Genomic DNA, 23,557 nt, shown 5'->3' with positions numbered 1-23,557 from the left:
CAGATGTTGCCCGGGAAGCTAGGGACCAGGTTAGGAAAGCTAAGGCCCAGTTAGAATTAAACTTGGTTAGGGATACAAAGGATAACAGGAAGGGATTCTACAGGTACATAGCGAAGAAAACACAAACCAGGGACAACGTAGGCCCCCTCAGGAAGCTCTCAGGAGAACTGGCTACACAGGATTTGGAGAAGGCTGAGGATCCAAATGACTTATTTGCCTTGGTCTTCAGTGGCAAAGGCTCTGACCATGCCACCCAGGTCTTCGAAGGCAGACACAGGGACTGTGAGAATGAAGACCCTAGGCCCACTGTAGGAGTGGAACTGGTTCGAGACCATCTTAAAAACCTGAATGTGCACAAGTCCATGGGTCCTGATGAGATCCATCCACAGGTCCTGAAGGAGCCGGTAAATGAACTTGCTAAGCCACTGTCCATCATATTTGAAAGATCATGGTAGTCAGGTGAAGTTCCTGGCAACTGGAAAAAGGGAAATATAACCCCCATTTTCAAGAAGGGGAAAATGGATGACCCGGGGAATTACAGAGCAGTCAGTCTCACCTCTGTGCCTGGCAAAATCTTGGAGCAGATTCTCCTGGAAGGCATGCTAAGGCACATGAAAAACAACAAGGTGCTTGGTGACAGCCAGCATGGCTTCACTAAGGGGAAATCCTGCCTGACCAGTTTGGTGGCCTTCTATGATGGGGCTACAGAACTGATGGACAGGGGTAGAGCAGTTGATGTCATCTACCTGGACTTGTGCAAAGCGCTCGACACTGTCCCACACAACATCCTTGTCTCTAAATTGGAGAGACATCAATTTGATGGATGGACCACTCATTGGATAAAGAACTGGCTGGATGGCCGCACACAAAGAGTTGTGGTCAATGGCTCAATGTCCAGCTGGAGACCAGTAACGAGTGGTGTCCCTCAGGGATCGGTGTTGGGACCGATCTTGTTCAACATCTTTATCACTGACATGGACAGTGGGATTGAGTGCGCCCTCAGCAAGTTTGCCGATGACACCAAGCTGTGTGGTTCCGTTGATATGCTGGGGGGGAATGAATGCCATCCAGAGGGACCTGGGCATGCTTGTGAGGTGGGCTGATGCCAACCTCATGAAGTTTAACCATGCCAAGTGCAAGGTCCTACACCTGGGTTAGAGCAATCCCAGGCACAGCTACTGGTTGGGCAGAGAAGAGATTCAGAGCAGCCCTGCGGAGAAGGACTTGGGGTTGCTGGTCGATGAGGAAATGAACATGAGCTGGCTTCAGTGTGCGCTTGCATCCCAGAAAGCCAACCATATCCTGGGCTGTATTCAAAGGAGCGTGACCAGCAGGTCGAAGGAGGTGATTCTACCCCTCTACTCTGCTCTCGTGAGACCTCACTTGGGAGTATTGTGTGCAGTTCTGGTGTCCTCAACATAAAAAGGACATGGAACTGTTGGAACAAGTCCAGAAAAGGGCCGTGAGGATGATCAGGGGACTGGAGCACCTCCTGTATGAAGATGGGCTGAGGAAGTTGGGGCTGTTCAGTCTGGAGAAGAGAAGGCTGCGTGGAGACCTCATAGCAGCCTTCCAGTATCTGAATGGGGGGCTATAGGGATGATGGAAAGAACTATAGTGATAGGACAAGGGGTAATGGGTTAAAACCTAAAGAGGGGAAGTTTAGACTGGATATAAGGAGAAGTTCTTTCCTGTTAGGGTGGTGAGGCACTGGAATGGGTTGCCCAGGGAAGTTGTGAATGCTCCATCCCTGGCAGTGTTCAAGGCCAGGTTGGATAGAGCCTTGGGTGACATGGTTTAGCATGAGGTGTCCCTGCCCATGGCAGGGGTTTGGAATTAGATGATCTTAAGGTCCTTTCCAACCCTAACTATTCTATGATTCTACCCACTAACCACTCTACTGCATCTTTAGGCTTTGCTACTCCTCAACTCCCACATCAATGCTAGGAACATCCTCACCTGCAATACAGTTAATAAAATAGGCAAGGGCTCTGCTTAGTCTCACACAGATGCTTAATTTTAGAGATAAGAACAGCCTGGGATTGTTACCCATCAGTGGAATAACTTACGTCTGAGCTTTATGTAGATTTTTAGGCTTTTTTTAGCCACACTTTTGCTCAAAATCATTATGAATACTGTAGAACCACATAAATACAGAAATAAAAGAAGGATGATTATAAAACACAAGTGGGGGAGGGGGGAGAAAAGCCTTCCCGACAAGCAACCTCTCACTTTTTTTTTCCCTTTTAATTTTAAATAAAGCTGTCTGCGAATTTGAGCCTAGGGAGACCTTCATTAAAACCAATTAATCAGTCAGCCTCTCTGCTGAATAGCTTTCTGGAGACAAAATCTCAAAATAGGGCTTGGGAGCGAGGTGTGTTAGCTTCCTGCTGTCCCTGCAGGGCCACAACCTCACACCCCCGCCCCACTTCAGCAGGGTCAACACCGGGTGAGAAGGATTTGGCCCAACGGCGGTAACCAGCCGCTTGCGAAGGCCGGAGCCCACCTGGGGCGGGGAGCCCTTGAGGCCTGGCGCGGGTACCCCGGGCCTCCGGCGCGCCGCTGGGCAGGTGAAAGCGGGGTCTGGCGGCCTCGGCTCCTCTCAAGAGAGACCGCCCCTCGGTTTAGTGACCTCGGTGAGGAGTTGGTTGATTCCCTCTGGGTACAGTGGAGATGACGGCCGTTTTAGGAGCCAACTCCTGGCGCCCGGGAGAGCTCCCGGTCTGGGTACCAGCTCCTCGGCCCCAGCACCTATCCTCGGAGCAGCTTCCCCCGATCGCTATGGCAGCCCCCGACCCCACCACTGCCTGCGAGAGGCTGAGGGGGAAAGTTATCGGCGGGGCGCGCCCTATCCTTCTCCCGTCCCCTCACGCAACCCGCTCGGTGCGGGACGGCAGCTTCCGCCGCCCCCACGGCGAGGCGGCGCGGGTGTCCCCCGGCAGCGGCGGCCGCAGAGGGCGGCCCGGGTGCCCTGCTCCTCCCGCTGCAGGCGGCCGCCGCCGGGGCAGCACAGCTGTTACAGAGCGGCGCTGGTCCCTCCTCCCAGCTGCGGCTGCCTCATCTCCCCCCACCCAGCCCGTCCCTCCCCTCCGCCGCTCCCGACGCTGCTGCTGCCGCCGCCACCACCACCTCCTCCTCCTCCCCACCCCCATCCTCTTTCTCGCTCCCCATCTCTCTCGCTCCGTCCCGTTCCCCCCTTGCCCCCGCCTTTCCCCGCCCTGCCGCCGCCGGCCCTGGTAGAGCAGGCACCGCAGGGGGATCTCGATGTAACACCATGACAGGCATCGCCGCCGCCTCCTTCTTCTCCAACGCCTGCAGGTTCGGGGGCTGCGGGCTTCACTTCCCAACCCTGGCAGAGCTTATCGAGCACATTGAGGACAACCACATCGGTAAGTGCCCGGCGGGGCCGGGGCAGGGGCCGCGGCAGGGCAGGACGGCGGGGGGCGTGGGGGCCGCGTGTTGCGGCGGCGGCGGCGCGGGGTGGGGGCGCACAAGGTGCAGCGGGAGCCGGGGCGCGGCGGCGGCCGCCAGGGGAGGGAGGTCGGCGGGCGAGGAGTGGCAGGAGCGGTCCTGCGGGCGACGTGGAGGGCTCCTCGGGGAGGCGGCGTGCGGCGCGGCGGCATGGGTGGGTGCGGGGGAGGCGTGCAGCTCGCCGGCCCTGGCGAGGGGGAGTTAGTTTGCATTGGCAGGAGGGAGTGCAGCAGCAGCCCGGAGGAGGCGGTGGAGGAGGGAGGAGGACGGGCACAGCACGCCGCCTGCTGCTTCCGCCCCGGCTCTGGCTGTCAGGGCTCCGGGGAGGGAGGGAGCCGCCGCCGCGGCAGCCATTCCGCTTCCTCCTCCTCCCGCCGCCGCCACTGCGTCCTGTCAGCGCTGTTGCTAGGTGTGGTGGGGAGGACGGGTCGCGCTCCGGCCGCACCGGCCGCCGCAGCGCGGGTGGCGCTTCTCGGCGGAGGGACGGCGTGAGGGAGGCCGGGGTCGGCGGCGCGGTGGGCGTGGAGAGAGGGTTCGGCGGGAGGCTAGGCTGGGCGGACGGCCCGTGCCGCCGGTGCAGTGCCCGGGGCCGGCCGGGCGGGAGGCGAAAGCGGCCGCGCTGGGACCCGCTGCCGTTATCCGCGCAGCCCAGCCCAGGCCGCGGCTTGCGGTGCGGGCAGCGCTGCCCCAGATCATCACCTGTAGGCTCGGCCCGGCGCCCCCCGCTCCCTTCGAGCTTCCGTCCCGCCAGGGGCGCGGGACCGCCACCGGGCCTGGGGGGCAATGACTCGTCAGTGCCTTCCCGGCTAGGGCGCCTCATGGGCGGCGGGCGGGAGCGTGCGCAGGGGCCGCCGGGGCCGCCCTCGGCAGCGCGGGCGGCGCCCAGGGGAGGAGGGGGCGGTGCGCGGCTCCCGGCCGGCCGCGGGCGCCAGCTTTCCCTCTGCCCCCTCCGGCGGGACCGGCCTGCCCGCGCGCGGCCGGGCCTGAGGCGCTGAGCCGGGCAGGGTCTGTCAGACGGCACCGCCCCTCACAGCCCGGCTGCTAGCGAGGCATCGTGTGCCCCCCGCCGGGCATGGCACCGCCGCTGGGCCGCGGCCGTCCCGGGGATTCGCTCTTCGGCATCGGCAGGTGTGCTGCCCTGGCTTCCGGGCCGCTTACCCTCTCAAACTTCTCGATTGTCTCTCGTTGCTAATAAAATACAGTGGTTAAAGTGTCAAAAATTGAGCTAATTCTTTGAAGCAGTCCGAGTTTTAAAATCGGGTGGGAAATACAGAAGTTTTAAGTACCCAGAGACTGGAGACTCCTGTGTTTCGCTGGAAGTATGAGGAAACAACACACTGCTACAAAACAATGAAGCTAGCGTGCATTTCAGTTTATTAAGTTTTAATATGCAGGCCTGAATACCTGAAAAAAATCTCTAAAGCTTAAATTGCAAGTGTAACATTACATTAATGTAGTGTTATAGGTCAGCAAGATGAAAGGTGTGGTTCTCATAATTATCGCAGTGCCTGGTATGAGGTAACAAAACCACATACCGCAAGACTCTGTAATTTATGACTCGACGTGGTGCAAGCATATTGTTGTGATATTGCTGGGGTTTTTCTGAATCTTGGGCTCCTAGCTTTTCTGATACCGGTTATCCACCCCATTCCACCAGAAAAGCTATGGGGCAATAGTTCCCCAAAACGAAAGTTCACAAGTCATCTTGTGTGTCCCTCAAGTGCATTATCAGCCTTTAGGTGCCACAGCCCACAGAGTGTCAGAAAAGATACAGGCAAGCCCATGTGGTCTCTGTGTTGCTGTTTGATCCCTGATCAGTGGTCCTGAGACTCCTCTGAGGAGAGGAAAACTTCATGCTGAAATACTGTAATGTCTTAAAAAAATGCATATTCTGTGGCCAGTATTCATTACTTTTTTTCCATGTCTCAAAGTTAAAGTATTACAGCTTAAACACACACATACGTTTAACTGAGAATGTCATTTGCCAAGACTTGTATGGCACACAACTGGAACTTGGCATGTACGGTGCCACACATGTAGCCGATTGAGCGCAAACTGGAGACTGACACAAGGTTGCTCATGCTTCATCTTTAATATTTCACCTCAGTGTGATGACAGGTTAAACTTGACCTGCTTGAAAATACATGAAGTGGCGATGTTATTTGCTTGTACCAAACACTGGAAAAATCAGGGAGTGGTGACACTTGAGTATGGATCCCAGTTCTCACATGGATGCTCAGGTGCATGGTTTTGTGTGAGGGGCTCCCTACAGACCCTGAAGAATGAGTATCTATGAAAACTGACCATGTAAGCACTTGGCCAAAAGGTGATTAACGTTTCCAAAGACAGCTAGGAAATAATGGAGTAAATGTCTGAATAGGAGCTTAAGTTAGAATTGCTTTTTCAGTAAGTCTGATGCAAACAGTGTTCAATTTTTTTCTGTCATAGAGGTCTAGAGATGTGCCCTGAAGTTTGTTGCTTTAAAAGTTGACTGTATTTTTTGGCTAACAGTAACATGCCGTATAAAAATATATTGCTTTGGCCATTCTGTGTGTGCTGCAGGAAAACAACTTGATTGAGTTACATTCCATTATTAGTTTAAACTGAAGCAGTTGATTGCTGGGGAGGGCGGTGGTACAGCACAGATCACAAACTTGATGCTGCAAACAGCTTTGTGAGGAAGGGTGTATATGGCATGGGCTCTTCATGCTCTGGCTGCTGCAGTGCAGCAGTGGGTTAATACTGGCTCATATCATCAGTGGAGTGCTGGCAAGAATTTGGTTGTTCTTCAGAGCTATACTGTGTCTCTGAAAAATGTAGGAACAAATACTTATGCAGGGATCTTTCTTTGGTCAGCCTTGCACGTAAAACTTAACTTAGTATAAAGAAACGCTGTTGGGGCATTCTGGGGACACAGTGTGTTTGGTTTCTGAGGGATTCTGTAGGTGCTTTCCTAATAATGCTGATGAATAATCAGCTGGTGGGTTTTTTCCTCTAACTTATTACTGGCTGCCTGATAAATTGCCAGTTATTTAAGTATCAGTGCAGATAACTTGGGAGAGTTATGGCCATTGGATGAAATATTCAACTCTGAGGTGGTGCTATGCGCCCATCAGCATTTCAGCTGCTTTCTGGGTTTAGCATTTCTGTATTGAAGACTTGTAAAGAATTAGGCTAGTTCAGGAATACTGCTCTGGGGTCTTTCTTAAGGCCTTACTGGTGTCATCTGCAGTGAGATGCCATTCTGCAGGAGCAGCTCTTCTAAGAAGTCTGTAGCAATACTATCAAACTGTGTATGCATGTGTTCTGTAGCTCACAGCTGAAAATAGACATTGATTTTAAACTGCCTATTAGTAAATGTTTCTCTGAGGTTTTTCTAGCAGCATGTTGTCCAAGCAACCTGAAGTGCTGTTACCCTCTCTGCAATTGTATCAAGAAGTGGGGCTTTTAGCCTGCCCTGGTAGGCTGTCTCCCTGCCTCTTGGTTTTTTGGCTGCTCTAGTCCCTTGCAGGTAGTTTAGCTGACTAATGTCTCTAGTCTGGGAGAAAAAGGCCTAATTTAGTGCTCTTTGCTGGATTCACAGTGTAGAATGGAATGGACTTAATCCAGTCAGTTCCTCAGAGTACTGCCAAGAGAAGAGTTAAAAATAAGGACACACACACAACACCAAGCCTGAACTGCTGAGTGTTCAGCTGTGGCAACATGGTAGATTTGATTGCATATCTGCAGTCCTGGTCGTGTCATCAGCTGTGATGTTAGAAATGGCACCTCTGGTTCTACAGTGCTTCTGAAATTGCATTAACTCTTAACTTGGTGTAAGTAATCTTCTGGGGCATTTTCAGCTGTTCATTGGAAGTCCAGAGGGTCACACACTTCAGTTTCTGGGGGCTTAGGGGAGCTTCCTCCACAATTATTTGATTCTTCTTCAATCTGCCCATAGTTGAACTGCATCCTTTAGAGTGGGGGTCAAGTAGCTCCTTAAAGCTAGTTGTCGATACTAAGTTTACTGTAATGCTGAAGAGCCAGTATTTAAACTTGGGAGATAAGATTTTGACAACACTCGGTGCATGATGAGTACTGACATGATGTGTGCACCTGTGTAGCTGTATGGCTGATTTGAGCCTCTTGTGAGACTCATCAAGCACTGGGGAAATGGGTGTCTGAAAAATTAACAGTGATGAACTCAAAGTGATGGAAGAGTGGATAGAAGGAGATACAGAAGATAAATCTGAAGACACCCTTACCTTAGTGGAAGTAGAGTTTGTTAATTTTGTTGCACTGAAACTGCTAGAAGAATTTGGAGGGGGGAAAAAAAATTCCATCTGCTTATATAGTAATTACACAAACTAAGATGGTTTACTGTTGAACGCCTCAACATAAGTTTGTAAGAAGTCCCGGTGTTGGATAGCTTCTAGCAAGGTATTTATGTAGTGTTGCTGTTAGAACTGGGAGTTGTGTATTTCCCATCAAAGTTGACCAATTCCCAAATATTAGGATGGGTCCCAGAAACACAGAAGGTATTGGAGTCTGCAGTGTGGTGTGTAAAATGAGGATAAACAGTTGGAAGCCTTCTGTGTTGCTAAGGATGAGGATGAAGGACTACACACCAGCATTTATGGAAGGCCTAGCAAGCTAAAGTCTGTATGAAAGAGTTTGTTCACTTAAAGCCAACCTCTTCAGAAGAGTGTGAACATCATTTAAGTGGTTACTGTCATTTAGAATTTGCTGAATGTGTAATTTAACGTTTGGAGCTGAGACTGGTGGTTTTGAAGAGGTGATAGATCTTAACTCAAGGCTTTTTACACTGAGAGTGATGTGGCAAATAGGTATATGGGATGGTGTTTGGAACAGGTGCAGACAGACTGTGCTTAGTTGCCAGTAATGTGCATAAACATGTGGTATTGCAAAATAAATGAACAGTGATGTGTATTTACCTCAGCAGGAGTACTAATTATCATTCATGGAAAGCAACTTTCTACATTTATGGCTACATTTATCTGAAGATCATCCTCTGCCCAGTACTTCTACAGCTGTGATTTTTGTTTATTGAAAATGCATTTCACAGTGATGTAGAAGGATGTTATATTCAAGGATATTAGTTATTCGCTATGCAGGTTGGTATGGTGAGGAAGGCTCTTCTATTTCATGGGGGCTTTTCTATAACGTAATCTCTTTTGACTAACAGTGCTAATCCACGTTTTTTTCCCAACTTGAGCAGAGCAGGTTTTTGCATTATTTTCCAGTTCAAAGTCTGGTTTCCTTTCCTCTTTGGGTTTGAATTTAAACTGTGATAAAATATAAGTGCATATTAAAAAAAAATAATTTAGGTTATATTAATCATATGAAGGTAAATGGAGTTGACATTAAATTTTACCTAAATTTTGGTACTTCTGTGATGAGAAATTTGTTATTCTTCTGAGGTTACCAAGCACATCAAGGCTAAGGCATAAAGTGTTGTAAGGATGTAAAGCTTAAGCGGTGTATTTTCTAGGAAGAAAGAGCTGAAAACAAACATCTGTGAACATGTTGCAAACTATTTTCCCTTTTAAGGCTGAAGGCCTCACATAAAGCCAGTAGGGATCTTTCCTTTTTCCTCTGCCAGCTTGGAGTGGCTTTGGGTGAGGCCTGTTGCAGGGCTGTGTCCCTACCATTAGCAGGGATTGCTCCTCCATGCACCAACAGACCTACACAAATATGAGTCAGAAAATGAAAACTGAAGAAACATCAGGTAACTTGTAGAAGTAGCATTATGCTTCACTTGCGTAGGGCATGCTTACCTTTTGAGGAAGAGGGGAATTTACAGTGATTATCACATCTACTTTCCAGGGCTGTGAAAGGATGTTTTCGTAGTTAACCTGCAGTTCTTATGGGATCAGGTGACTGCCGGTCAAATGGATCTTTTTTTAACTTCATCATTTACTTGGGAATGTGAGAAGATCAGGAATCGTATAATAATGAAATAATTGGAGGAAGAAGTGATGCTAGAAGAGGAAGAAATACGTTTGTTCAATCTGGACACAATCTTATCTACCATTCCTTGCTCTTAAAAAATATAATGCAAATACAAACAGTTAATCAGAAATATTTTGTGCCAAGCTGCAGAATAATGCAAGATAAATAAGCACTGGGGTCCTGCTGCTTCCAGTGTACTCTCTGTTGCCCCTGAATGTTCCTTTTTTTCTGTCTTTATTTAGAATTCACGACTAAGCTTTGTTTCACTGAGAATTCATTTTATTTGTCTTTAGTAAGCACCAGTAATTAAAAATTCAGATGATAAGCATTTAAGTAAATAGCAGCTATATATACTGCTATATATATAGCAGCTATATATACATAGAAAGGCAGAGGCAAAGATTTTTGTGTTAATTTGAAATGGCAGTAATTAGAGAATCAATTTGATAAATCAGCTGTTGTTTAACAAAAGAGAACCCTTGGTTTTAAGGGACTGTCTCAATGAATAATTTCACAATTAAAATTAAACCACCAATTCCTGTTACAGCCTAATTCTATCTTGAGACTTTTGGAAATGCTTTGGGGGAGTACATACAGTTTATTACACTTTTCTGTAGTTAGAAGTGGCTGCAGCAATATTCTGATCCCTAGAATAGAATAAATATTGCAGTTTATAGTTTAATGATTTTGCTTTGCTGTTTAAATTTATGGGTTTTACCATGAATTCTTAGGAGGCTTCTTCCTAACTTTGTGCCACAATAAACAAGGGGAATGGATTTCTTCACTAGTGATGCTGATGACACTGCGGTGCTGTTTCTCTGATGAGTACCCAGGGTGGAGTGCATTACTATTGTGCAGTTTCATTTAAGGCACATTAAAGAATGAATTGACAGGTGTTAGTTATATAGGAGCAAGTCCAGAGGAGGGCCAGGAGGATGATCAGGGGGCTGGAGCACCTCCCATATGAAACCAGGCTGAGAAAGCTAGGGCTGTTCAGCCTGGAGAAGAGAAGGCTGTGTGGAGACCTCATAGCAGCCTTCCAGTATCTGAAGGGGACCTATAGGGATGCTGGGGAGGGACTTTTCAGCAAGGACTGTAGTGATAGGACAAAGGGTGATGGGTTCAAACTTGAACAGGGAAGATTTAGGTTAGGTAGAAGGAAGAAGTTCTTTACTGTGAGGCACTGGAACAGGCTGGCCAGGGAGGTTGTGAACGCTCCATCCCTGGAGGTGTTCAAGGCCAGGTTGGGCAGGGCCTGTGTTACAAAGGATGGAGTAGACAAAGAAGATTTTATCAGTTCAAGGGAAAAAATTGAGTGGGATTTTGAATCCGAGCTGGTCAGTTCTTTATGGCCAAAAAAATTTAATTGTGGATGAATTATGAAACATTTCTTCTGATTTTTGAGGAAGATTTCACTGCATGCTGATAGAGCCCATCTCAGTTTTAGGAGTCTTTTGTGAAAAGCTGAACACTTCCATTTTGAAATGTTGGCATTGCTGAAATTGCTTCAACGAATTATTTATGTATTAATAATTCAGAAAATATTTGGACATTTCTGAGATTTCTCTGCCCTCCCCCACCCAACTACTTTGTCAGACTTGAGTAAGCTGCAGATGTTACTGTTATTTTTGAAAATTACTTCTTTTCCCCCCACATATTTTGACAGTAAATATTCATTGAACAAAACCAGAACTGCAGAATATCAGTCAAAGGAGAAATGGATGTAAAGTATCGCTTATTTCTTCAGCAGTGTGTAGTGTAGTCACCATCTTACTTTCCAATGGAAGCAAGTGGAGCTGTAAGCCAGAAATCGGGAGGTAGCACATTCAAGATGCAAGCGATCCGACTTCAGTGCTATATGGGATTGGTATGGGTACATGAATGTGAACTCAGTCCCGTATGTGGTAGATGACAGTGACATTCAGTGAAGAAAAGAACACTGTATCATTATTTCAGTCATCTATTTTGGTGCAGTGCTGCTGTGTATCCTCACCAGAATGTGTGTGTCTGTCTGTTAGTGTTATGGGAGAGACCTCAAAATTAATTTAAAGGCTTCATGTAGATTCAGATGCTTGCTGGCAGGTGAAAGCCATGTACCAAATTATTGAGGTCTAACCTTGTTTCCTTTGTATTCAGATCAAAGGACTGACATTGATCCAAGTAAATTTGGTGACAAACTCTGGAAGTTTACATGTTTTTCTAGCAATCTGTTGGAGAAGCATTGCAACTTCTGTAGCTTGCTGAATAGAATAGAGTGTCTGATACCTTGTAGGCATCACTGATGGTTGTATTGGGTTAACAGCACGATATCAGAATTGTTAAGGTCCACTCCTGAGCCTTTCCCCCTTTCTGTGCTATCACTGCTGCAGATTTTTTGCTCCCCTTCTACAAATCCACCCTTCCCACATCAGCACACTCATTCAATGAGTCAGGAAGCTCTTGTCTACTCAGGCTGGGGATTATTTATCTGAATGCAGAGTACCATGGATGTGGCATGGTGGACCAGGCAGTTGACAGCTTCAGTAACAGTAACAGTCACTAAAAAGTGGTAAGAACTATTATAGTACTTGCAGGGAAAAGGAAAGCTAAAAGGTGTAGTTGCACAGCCTTCCAAGGGGGAAATAAGATGATCTTCTTAAGATGGGTCTTCTGTAGTTATGAGTGCTCTGCACTCCTGGGAAGATGCGGGGCAAGGTAGTGGTGTGGTTGTGGAGAGTGGCAAGATAATGTTCCTTATTTTGTACGTACTTCCATTTCACAGGACTATGCAAGGGGGTCTTCCTTTTCCCAGGCTCAGTGTAAGCACTTGGTGTACTTCAGAGAGACTTTCTAGTGGTGCTGCAGGACTCTTTCCACACAGTCCTAGCATTGGTAATAACTGCATTTTCCTTACACCTCAAAAAATCTCTTAAACTGACTAAATACTCCTGAACTATGGGAGCTCTTACAGATGGGAAGTGCTGATACTGAAGCTGTATCAGTCTTTGTACTTTATCTAAAGCAGTTGTGCTTAACAGTGGTTAGAGATATTGGTTTCTGCCTTAGGGCAGTTATCCAGACAATTAGCTACCTGTACCTAACATCTTGTTTTCGTTTCAGCTATACAGAATAACCCTTCTTGCTAGTAAGTTTTATTTGTGAGATTATGAAGAGCCTGTCTTCAGAACAAATAATGCCCAGTTACCTTGGGGCAGTTGCTCGGGGCTCTCAATAGACCTGACTCGGCATGGAGAGAAAGTCTGTGTTGGACACCATGATCTGGAATGTAGTTATATGCTGAGCAGTTTTAATGGCTTGCTCAACCTGCTTCCAGACCCAGGGTAAATACCAAGAGGCTGTTGAGGTATGCAACAATAATTGGATGCCCAGGATGGGGAAAAGGTATTTGTTGCTGTTTCATGTTACATATTTTTGGTTGCATTCTTGTGTTTCAGTATTAAGTGGTTAGACTTTAATGAAATAAATAAATAAAAAGCCTTTAAACAGCTTTTACCTGGTGAATTTTATTACTGTAGCAGTTTTCATATCTCTGAGTTAGAAATCACTGTGAACGGGGAGAAATTCTGTACCCGCTTTTGCTGCACCTGAACTGTACATATGACCTCAAATGCATTTCAGATATTGAAACAAATATAATACAAATTAATGTTCTGGAGATACACTGGGTTGAGAGCTGCATTATTTTTTCTCAATGGTGACATGACTTTCCTTTCTTTCCTCTTTTGAATAAGTGCAGTTCCTGTAGCAGCATCACCGTAACTCTACATTATTCCACTGACCTCTGAAATGTGAGGGGGTGTACAACCAGTGACCCCTTCTGTTCTTGCTGCCAGCACAGTGTGCCAGCTACAGGATTGCTTACTGCCACCAAGTGTTCTGGAAACGAAGGAATGCCTTTTCCCTCACCCTGCATGTATGGAAGCCATAGCATTTGCATTTGGAAACCAAATTCCCTCACTCTGCCCCCCAAACCTCAACTCCTTAATACTTGGAAAGGAATTGAATTTTGCCTACAGTAGTATAAGTGGCTGCTGAAGATACTTGGTACCTTCTGAATTCCAGTTTGAACCCAAATACATAACTTTGCAATTACTTGTTCTGTAGTAGCAGGTGTGTGTAAATACTGAAGGTGTGTTGGTTACTTGTTTATAAACTAGTGACGGTGTGTGGCTAGAACCATGGCATGGAATTGAGCATGCAGTTTTTTAGAAAGTGTTGTTAACTAATGTGGTGTAATGATGTAAAATTTACTATGCAGTTATTGTATTCCATTAGAGTTGTTGTATTGATAATTAGGAGCAGTAATTCATGCTGATCTTTCTGCATGTGTAATTTTAAAACATTAATTGTAATTGAAGACCAAGTAAATGTTTCTTGCAGAAGCCTGCAGAGATGCGGGTGGTTAGGGCAAGAAGTGAGAACTAAGAGTGATGTTTAGGAAGAGCCATGTGTTTACTTTGGTTTTGGCAAATTGACACAAGATAGTAAACTGCAGAGGTAAGAAGAAAAAAGACCCTCAAGTAACTGTTCCAGGATATTGCTGTGTGGGATTAGTCATCCTTTCATGACTGAAAAAACAACATGCAAACTGGGGGGTGGAATTAATTCACTTTTTTACGTGTCCATATTGACCTGTGGGACAAAGACGACCCTTAAGAGCTTTCTTTGTTCTGTTCTGTCCTAGCCTAGTTTCCTAAGCCAGGAGAATTCAACTCCCCTCATCACCTGCCACCTTTCTTCTTATCCACTGATCCCTGGCTAGTGGTGGAAAGAAAGGGATTATAAATTCCATACCTACCTGTCCGTGGAGGAAACTCTGGCAGTGTTCAGCTTTTGTTAACAGTTAATGTTCAGCAGAGCATTCTGCTACACGTACACACAGGCCACAGTCTTTATTTCTGGGTGCCCCAAAGGGGTTTGCCCTTTGCATAATAAATATCCACCTAGAAAGGTGTTACTCCTGTATTCTGTGGTAGAATTGGTGGGTACTGGTTTAGGCTTTTTAGGAAAATCAGAAATTGCCTTCTGATGTGTTACTGCTTTGAAAACAGTAATCTCCAGCCAGAGTCTGCTGGCCTGCTGCTGACCCTTTGGGCTGCTCCTTCTGTTCTCCTGCAGCTCCACAGGTGAGTGGTTTATTGGAGCCTTTCTGTCACAGCTGCTGCTCCTCTGTCCTGCAACCACTGAGCCTCAAAGCTGCCTTTTCTTGTGAATGCTGATGGTTCTAGTTTATTTCTTTTTGATGCTTTGTAGGGTATGTGTGGCTTAGGAATTGGATAGTTAACACGAGCACAGTAGTATGGTACACTGTGTGCTTATGTTGTTTAGGCCCCTGCGGTAGTAAGCTAACCATATAAATACAAAAGGTGCGTTCTCTTCTGTCTTTCAAACTGAAAAACTAAGGCTGAAGCACCAGGTTTCAGGGTTGAGGAGACATGGATTTGCATGTATTGGCTCCGTACTTTACTAATGTCTGTTATCTTTTTCCTAATTTTCATTCTCTTCCTTTTAGAGAAAACAAAGCAGAGTATAGTGAGGAGTGAAGATGAAGAAATCTGACGTGAGGAAGAAAAGGAAAGGAGTTTGAAAGACTAAGGGATCTGGGTTTTTTTCAGTGAGGTCTTTAGCAGGACGTTTTGGTTGGTCTTTTAGATCTCAGAAGCTGAGCTGAGTAAAAGCCATGGGTTTTTCTTGCTCTTCAGAGACATCCTTCATTCAGGACCAAGTATACAGGGCACCTGCTTTCTCCTGACTCACTTTGGGGTTGGATGCTTGGGGTTGTCCATGTAGTCCACTTGAGGCATGTCCTGGATGGGATTTAGAGCTCCTAATGGATGTCAAAAGTATCCTCAGTACACTGCCCTCAAAGTCCTTATCTAATTTACCTTGAAAACCTCGTTTTTATTAAACACCTCCTTATTTCACATAATTTCTGTAGGTTGTTATAGGTACCTTTTCAAGTTGTCTCAGTTCCTCCTAGTATTTTGAATTTCCCTCCTCTGAGGGTGACCTGTCATGGTGCTGGTTTTAACTCGTTTTATGTAGATCAAACTGCTGAAGAGCAGCGTTAATGATCTGGATGTACGTAACTCCCCTCCGTATTTCCATTTTGATGCAGACGTTATGTATATGAAACTTAAAGCTTTTTGCTTGGCTTTGCAGCTCAGGATGCTGAACTGAATGCTCAGTCCCAAGGGCAGGATTCAAAGCGCTGGTTCTCAGTTACTGACTGTGTATGTTGAAGCACTCCTAGTGAAGCTGTCTCCTCAGATAGGACGTATCCTCTTCCTGTTCTTCCAAGAATACAGTAGACTTTCTCTTAAGGTCAGTTTTAGAGGTATGTGGTTTGAAGTCTTTGGATTCATTAACATTGGGCTGGTGGCCCCTCCCTCCTAAACAAATACTGTCTTGTTGCTGTCGTAGCAAAACTGCTATTTTTTTCTTTATTTTCCTCTTCTTTCTTTTTCTTCCTCTTTCCCCTCCCAGTGGCTCCACAGCAGAACAGATCTCTTTTCAAAACCGTAAGGGCCTTCCTTTCTGGGTACCCTTTGGTTGCTTTCTACCTTGTTGTCAGGCTTAGAACAGACTTCTTAAAAATAGCCTCTCTGGTAGGCTGCCTGCAGCTAATTTTGAGACTTTCTGTGGAGCTTCTCTCCTGACTTGTACACTGATTTACCAACCATGAGCCCATGGCAGCTTCCCACCTTTGAACCTCTGGAGTTAAGCAGTTGCACATCTTGCATGATGGCAGTTTTTAGAATCCAGCAGGCATGGCTAATGACAAGCACTCAAGAAAGCAAAGTTGTTAGTTTGTTGTTTTGAGTTTGGCCTTTTTTACTAAGAGCAGAGCATAAACATGAAGACCCTTACCAGAAGGTTTCATGTTTGTATTTGGGTAGATACAAATCTGATTTGGATTCCTTTCCAAGATAGACTTCTGTCCCACAAACATCTAAGACAGGAAATTGTCTGTGTCCCATTTTAAAACAATACACCAAGTTGGACTGCTCTATATTGTGTATTTTGAGCCCCAGAATGTCTTACCACATGGTAAAGGAAATCTGCTTTCTCTGTTGGTATCCCGGCTGTGGAGTACCCTATTTTGTTGATCATTAGGTAGATGGATTTGAAGTTTCACAGTCTTCCTATTTCCTTGCTGTCTGCTAATTGATGCTGTGGTGTCATGGCTGTGCAGTAGGACCTGGAACAGGATTCCTACAGAAAACAGCTAGTGAGTCATCATGTCCTAAGCAGTATGAGTTTATCTGGGCAGAACAGCATATTACCACTTCTGGTTGAGCATATATCCATATAGTTTGACAAAACAGGAGCTTGTCTGTATGCTGTCTCATAGACTTATCACATGCTGGCTGGCACTGAGACACGTGCATTGTTTGGTGCCGCTGGTTGTATAGGTGATTGCTGGACTCTGCATCCCAGAGAAAAGCACAACTGTCATACTGCTCTGTTTGTAACACTCTGACTGTCATATATCCATAAATACACTCTTGAGTTTTCTTTACTTTGAGAAGGGAGAGCTAGTGATTTGGGGGATGACAACACTTAGCCTAGTTTTTGCATAACCAGCATAAGATATTGTCTAGAGGGGTTGATATTTAGGATGTGCTAAGCTGTTTACTCTCTGAAAACTGATGATCTTTTGTGGTGTCTCTTTTGGTACTGAGTCCTTTTAAAACTGATAAGATGTGGTTTAGTTAAACAAAGCTGATCAATTGTTACATGGAAAACTTGTAGTACTTACACTGAGTAAACCAAGCTTGGCATCTCTTCCTACCTGACGGCCTGAAGAAAGAGAAGACGTGGTGTTGAGAAGCAGATCTGTGTAGAGGCAGATCCGTTCTCCCTTCTTGGATGCTTTCTCTGGAGATGCTTCACTGGTCGGCACAGAGCTGTTTCTCTGCTGCAGTGCAGATTTGAGAACACTGCATTTCTAGTGATTTGATGGACTTCTTAATATAGAAGGAGCTTGTTTAGCTGTAATTTTGTTTCTATTGCTTAGGATGTGTGGTAATATGAAAGACATCCAGTAACGATGATGTGACCTTGCAAGAATGGCTTGAATAACACATTGGCTGGCCTGGGGAGATGCAGACTTTAGCAGATATCTTGGTTGGAGCAGAACAGAGAAAAGCCTGTATGTTTGCCTGCCACCAAAATGTAGTAATAATGAGATGTTCATCAGTTGTGTTCAAGTGCTCAGGTAACTGCAGTGATGGTCGGAGTTTGAGGAGTTAGATAAACGGCATAGTGGCTTGCGGTATTCTAATGTTTGTTTGGGGCTTGGGTTGATTGTGGGCATTTCCTGTGTTGAGAAGGAGCAAGTTCATACAGGTTTTGTGATCTGCAGGTCTTAGGCTGAGTGCATGTATGTGGTTGGCTGATTTTTATCAGTTCCAGTTTTGAGGGAGCAGCTTATACAGAGGTCTTCTGATGAGGAGTGAAGATCGTCAGATAAATACAGTCTTTTCCTGCTGATGGACACTTGTCAGCTTAATGATAATGTTTTGAACTGAATAGAGGAAAATTAAGCCAGTGCTTCTTGTTTCCTGAGCATAGGTAATCAGCATTGCTGCACTCCATGGCTAGCTGTGATTACCAGGTGTTGGGATTAAGTTTTCCTCTTCAGCGTATATCTAGTGTTCCCAAGGAACCGAAAGTGCCAAAGATGACTTCTAAAAATCACTGATGCCTTACCACTAGATAAGCATTTCTGCATTGTTTCTGACTTCCATGTTCTCTTCTCTGCACCCAGCTTTGATGATAGCTGATCTGGACTAAGGATTTGGAGTCTGTATTTTTATTTTCGATTTCCCACTGCTTTAGCTGACTGTAGGTGAACAGATAAAGCATTGCCTGTGAGAGATAGCTGGCACTTTTGTGTATATATATCTGGATCACAGAGGAAACAAGTCTGTTTATTTGCATATTTTTGTCTTTTTGTAACTCTGAGCCAGCATTACTGGTGCACATTCTATCTGGTGGGTTTAGGAAAATAGGAAGGCCCTTTGAAAAGCAGATTGGTGTAAGATACAGAATATTTTTTTTCTACCCAGTGCTAATAGGTCTGGGGTTTTATAAGCTTGTATGTTACTTGTTTTGCCATCTCATCTCCCTTCATGGCTCTTTCATTTGGTGTAACAGATCTTGAACTTCTCCTTCAGCAGTAATACTGTAAAAAAGAAAAGAATAAACTGCCAGTTCTGTGTGGTAGTGGTGTTGGGTGCTGCATTTGGGGGTGTGGAAGTTCTGGGGTTTTTTGAAAGCTCTGCCACCTTCCCCTCTTTTGTCAAATCTTTCAACCGGTCTTAAAGCTGGTGAACATCCTTATTCTCAGCTTTCCTGCATCTGGCCATGTCACTGTAGAAAAAAATGTTGTTCTGGATCTTGGTCTGATTCATGAGCATTGACCTTGATAAAGGTGGGAGGAGGAAGGGGAATACTTCATTATGAAAGAAAATGTTTGAGCTCCTCAGTAATAAAGTAAACATACCTTGCACTCTAAGCAGGAAAAGTGCTGGTGGATAACAATGGTGGAATTATAGTTCAGTTGATTGACTGCAATAATCAGCATTAATGTTGGCAATGTGTCTTTTCCATTTAGAAGTGAGTGCAAGGATTACATGGCTCAGCAAACTGCAGAGGAGAAGAACCAACCTGGAGAGGTGGAACCAGTCCTGGGCTGGTGGCAGGGCTGGGTCCTGTCCTTCTTACAGGAGTTGTGAGATGCCAGGGAGGTGTGTGGGCAGGAAGGATTTGTGCACTGAGGACACAAAGAGCTAATCTGCACCTCTCAACAGCAAAACTTCTGGATGATCCGCGACCTTTCAGATTGCACATGAATGATTTCTCTGGTGAAATGATCCCAGTGAGATGTTGGGAGACGTATGCTCATTAATAAGCCTATACATAAATATATAAAACCAAACATACACATGCATGAAGGATGTTTACATTTTGTTTGTCTACATGTAAATATGTTACATGTAAGTAGATATTTTGGTTTTGTTTTGGGTAGGAAACTGGAGCTCACGTTCCCTTTCAAGGAGGCACAGTCACAGAATTTAAAATGGGTTTTATTCCTTCTAGAGTAGATAAATACCTTCTGTTTCTGATTTTATGTTTTTAAAACGGGTATTTACAATAACTATACTGCTGCCATTGTTTTTCTGTGTCACACAACTCGTGCTGCTGAGGCTTTGATAACCGTCTCCTCTCATTTGATTGCAAACACAAGTGAGGTGAACACTAAATATATATCCCAGCACCCAAGTATTTTAACTTGTAAGCTTCCTGTTGTGCTTGTGAGCTTTTACTTCAGAGCAGTGTCTGTGAGACCATTTTTGAGTCCAGCATTTATTAAGTCCTCCAAGGACTTACTGTTTCTAATGTTCTATTTGTTTCTTGTTGTCTTCTGAATATTCTGTTTTTATGTTTCTGTGTTGCTAATCTTTTTCTTTCTTTTTCGATTTTCCTAATCTAGAGTTCAGCTGGTTAGAGCTTTTGATGTGGCAAATTTTGAACAACTTTACATCATCTGACTACAGTAGGACTTAATGACTCTCTTACATGTTCTTACTTGTAGCTGCATGGATTTGGCAATAATTCATTGACTTTTTGACACTGGTAACTAGAAGCTGCTGTAAGATGTGTGTTAGTAGTACTTGGACCTGGCTTGAAAAAAATAAAAAGTCCTACCCTGGAGGAGATGAAGAGTATGAGAGTGAACTTAGAGCATATCAGCAATGTAGAAGACCAGCAGAGTATTGTGTGTAAAAGCTGCTGAGACTGGCAGAGTAGGCAGGGGTATGCTGAAAAGAGCGACAAACAATTTCAGGGCGGATCGTGGGTTCTCGGAGTGCAGAAAGGGCTGTGAGCTGGATGTCAGTGAAGATAAACCACTTCTCTCTCTGCCTCTGTTTTGTTTTCTGTGAAGCGACGGGATCTCACACTTCCATTATGTTCTTGAAAGCCCTCAGAAGATGAGGGAGAGGTGGAGACCCTAAGTGGTAAGAAGGTTCTGTTTCAGAGTCTCTTACTGGAGTTGGAGGAATACTTTATCCCTTTTAATGATTGACAGTTATATTTTACTTTTGGTTGAGTAACAAATGCTTGTAGGTCACTGTTCCTGAGCAACAGCCAGCCACAGATGTGGGTTTTATTATTTTTGTTTTCTTCTCTTAAATCTAGAGAGGTTTGCCTGCAAAGTAAAAGATGAAAAAGCTTACCAGGGTCATTTATAAAAATGTGTGTGCTTATAATCCAGTTTTTATGTAAACTCCAGTTGTGGCCTTCCTCAGGCCTTGTCACTCCTTTCACATGAGTGCTCATGTCCGAAGACCAAAGAAGGTAGCGTGAGAATAGCACTACCATTATTGTATTTACCTCCCAGATGAGAACAGGATTTTCTTTTGATTCTGTTGGCTGTAGGTGCTTAAAATGGGATTCTTTCCTGCTATAGCTCATTTAAGAGAGTTAGGAACTTGCATTAATATTTTGCAGTCGTTTAATTTTTCCTCCCTCCATTGAGTTTGCTGCTCCCTACCCTTAGCTGCTCTTGCATTGGTCTGTTCTTAATTCTTTTGTGCCTCGGTTTGTGCCTTGTTCTGCACAGGACTGAACGAGATCTGGATCATCAACGCGCACAGGTAATTGCGTCTCATAATCCTGTTTATAAGCATTTTGGCTTCTGTTTTAAAACACATTCTGATACTGCTTCCCATTAAGCATGCAAAGTGTTAAAAACTTATTTTTCTGTAATGTTTGCAACTCTTACTCAAATTTCCTGTCTAAAACTGGGCTAGCTCTCTTTTATAGCTTTTTATAGCTTCTTTTTATAGCTTTCCTCTTTGCTATTTTAGCATCAAGCTTACCACGTTTCTGTACTCTTATCTGTTGCATATGAAGCTCAAGGAGGAACATTTAACTTGGCCTGCTCTGGTCTTTAAGAGCGTGATGAGTGGTAATACAGCCTTTTTTCAAATCAACTTTGGCATCTGTCCTTGTTGTAAGTATACTGAATGGAATGCTGGCACTAAGCAGTTATATGTACAGCTGTGGACTTCAGGTGTGTTTTATTCAAAATAAAGCTGTTTTTCTGTAAGTTGGGGCATTCTGATATTCTTGAAACCAGGGACCCTTGTGCATCATGCGGTTTGACTAAGTGTACTCTCAGCTTCTAGGAGTCCTCACAACAGCTCGCCTGAGGCTGAACAATTCCTTTGAGACTATTGCCAGGAGGCTGTTTCTCTCTGTTAAGGTCTTTGTACAGAAGTAATTGCCGGTTGTTGGTTCTGTCTGCATTGAACTAATTTCTGCTGATTTTTATGTTTCAGATGTTTAAAATCTTCATCTCTGGAACTTTCTTGGCAGTGATAGTCCATATGGTGTGGGATAACTTTTTGTGCATGTCTTGCCTTTGTTTTGTTTACATAGTTTTCTTCTGTAGCAAATGTTTCTCATGTTACTTGTAAATGCGCCTTTTCTCCAAGAAGTTTGTATGCTGCATAAGTCAGTTATTTTAGTTCCCAACTGCAAATGTCCTGCTGGTTCAACCACTACTGCTTTATCTCGTTTAGTTGCTGTCATGGGTAGGAGCTCTGAACTCATTGTGTCGTGATCTTGAGGTGAGAGTGCAGTTAGCTCATGATCTTTCAACACAGAGCTGTCATGTTACACTGATGGTATTAATGGAATATCATGCAGTCAATGATGTAGGCCTTTCAGATTTTTTCTTTAAGGTTCCATCTAAAAAAAAGTTTGGAAAAAACCTGCTTGTTAGCCATCTATTCAGGGAGGGTCACAAGATCAAAGAGTGTTTTGCTGTGTGTTTAATTACAGTACCATATGGTCAAATAAAGTTACTTTTTCAGTGCAGTGGATTGTTGGAACCCAGTGTGACCTTTGCTTTCAGACTGCAGAAATTAGTTGAAAGAATGTATTAATAAGGAGAGAACAGTATTAATTTTCATGTGTATACACTACACTAAAAGGGTTTCTGGAAAACTTCCAAACAAAAATGGAGTATCTCAGGGTTTTCACAAAAGTTTGTGTTACTCTCCTCATTTCTCCTACCATAAGCTAGATTTGAATGGGGTAGCAAATACGTGGCATAAGGGTGAAGGATCAGTGAAGGCCTAGAGCTCCTGCTGCCTCAGGCTTTGCTTAAGAAGACCAGCTCATATGTGATAAGGATGCACCTCCAGATATGAGCTATATCTTTGAAACTGGACTCTGGCTTATCCTTTGGTGGCGTGTGTAAGACTAAGCAGTGGGGGAGCAGGCAGGAGTTGGCATGGAAGGATGAAGTATTCATGTGTGTCATCCTGCTCTTCCCTCCCTTACCAGGTCAAGCCCAGAACTCACTTTCATCTCTGTCCCAGACCCATGATTTTGAGGTGGGACTGGCTTTCTGAGAAGGCAACGATTTCTGCTGTTGTAAACAGCAGTTGTGAACATCTGCGGTTGTAAACATTTTGCTGATCACACTTTCTCAATGCTCACCTGTTGTGCTCACCGATTTCTTTAAAAGTCTTCTACTTCAGCTTTTAGGACCTGGCATTGCTAAAGTTTGCTGCCCCGGGCTGTAGAGGGGAAGGGATTATGACCTGTCTAAAATACTGAAAGTAGCAACTCTTAACCTGGGATGGAAAAGATAATCTTCCAGAGGTTTGTAATAACTACATTAGACAAGTGTGCGGTGGAGGAATAAAGTGCTTCTGCTTTTCTTTAAAAACGTAGCACCATAAAACATTAGAAGATGGATGATGTGTGTTAAAATATCTGGTTTGCACTGATGTAGCTGATGCTGCGCGAATCCTGATAGTGTAAATGTGCTGGACTAGGACGTGTGTCTCGGTGAGCTATCAAGGCACCTGCCTGCATCAGTACGGAAGGTAAAATCTTCCCTGTTGCCAAGAGCAAGCCTTTGTAATGTCTGTGGATATATATCTTCGGTTTGAGCCTAGCGTCCTTGAGATGATTAAGAAGGAAGGGTGAATATAATATTCTCCCCTGAAGAGATTAATTCTGAGTTCTGGCTTTGTGCTGAAGATAAATTGCATCTGTTCCCAGCTTCCTGTTGACTCTTGGTTAACTAGTGGTAAATCAGCCTGAT

The 23,557-nt window shown here is 44.9% G+C and overlaps 1 protein-coding gene across 1 annotated transcript in view; it reads left to right on the top strand.

The window, feature by feature from the left end:
• Positions 1–2,933: 2,933 nt before the first annotated feature.
• JAZF1 (JAZF zinc finger 1) overlaps positions 2,934–23,557 on the top strand; it is a 190,252-nt gene continuing 169,628 nt past the window's right edge. Inside the window, exon 1 of the mRNA XM_062602106.1 lies at positions 2,934–3,389. Within this exon, the coding sequence (XP_062458090.1) occupies positions 3,275–3,389 (115 nt within the window). The 5' untranslated portion in view covers positions 2,934–3,274. The remainder of the gene's footprint in view (positions 3,390–23,557) is intronic.

The sequence above is a fragment of the Pezoporus occidentalis genome, unplaced genomic scaffold (genome assembly GCF_034315485.1).
Source record: "Pezoporus occidentalis ecotype Australia unplaced genomic scaffold, CSIRO_AGI_Poc_V1 ctg75, whole genome shotgun sequence".
Taxonomy (NCBI): domain Eukaryota; kingdom Metazoa; phylum Chordata; class Aves; order Psittaciformes; family Psittacidae; genus Pezoporus; species Pezoporus occidentalis.
Note: the sequence above shows the minus strand (reverse complement) of the source record. Positions and strands in the feature narration are given on the sequence as shown.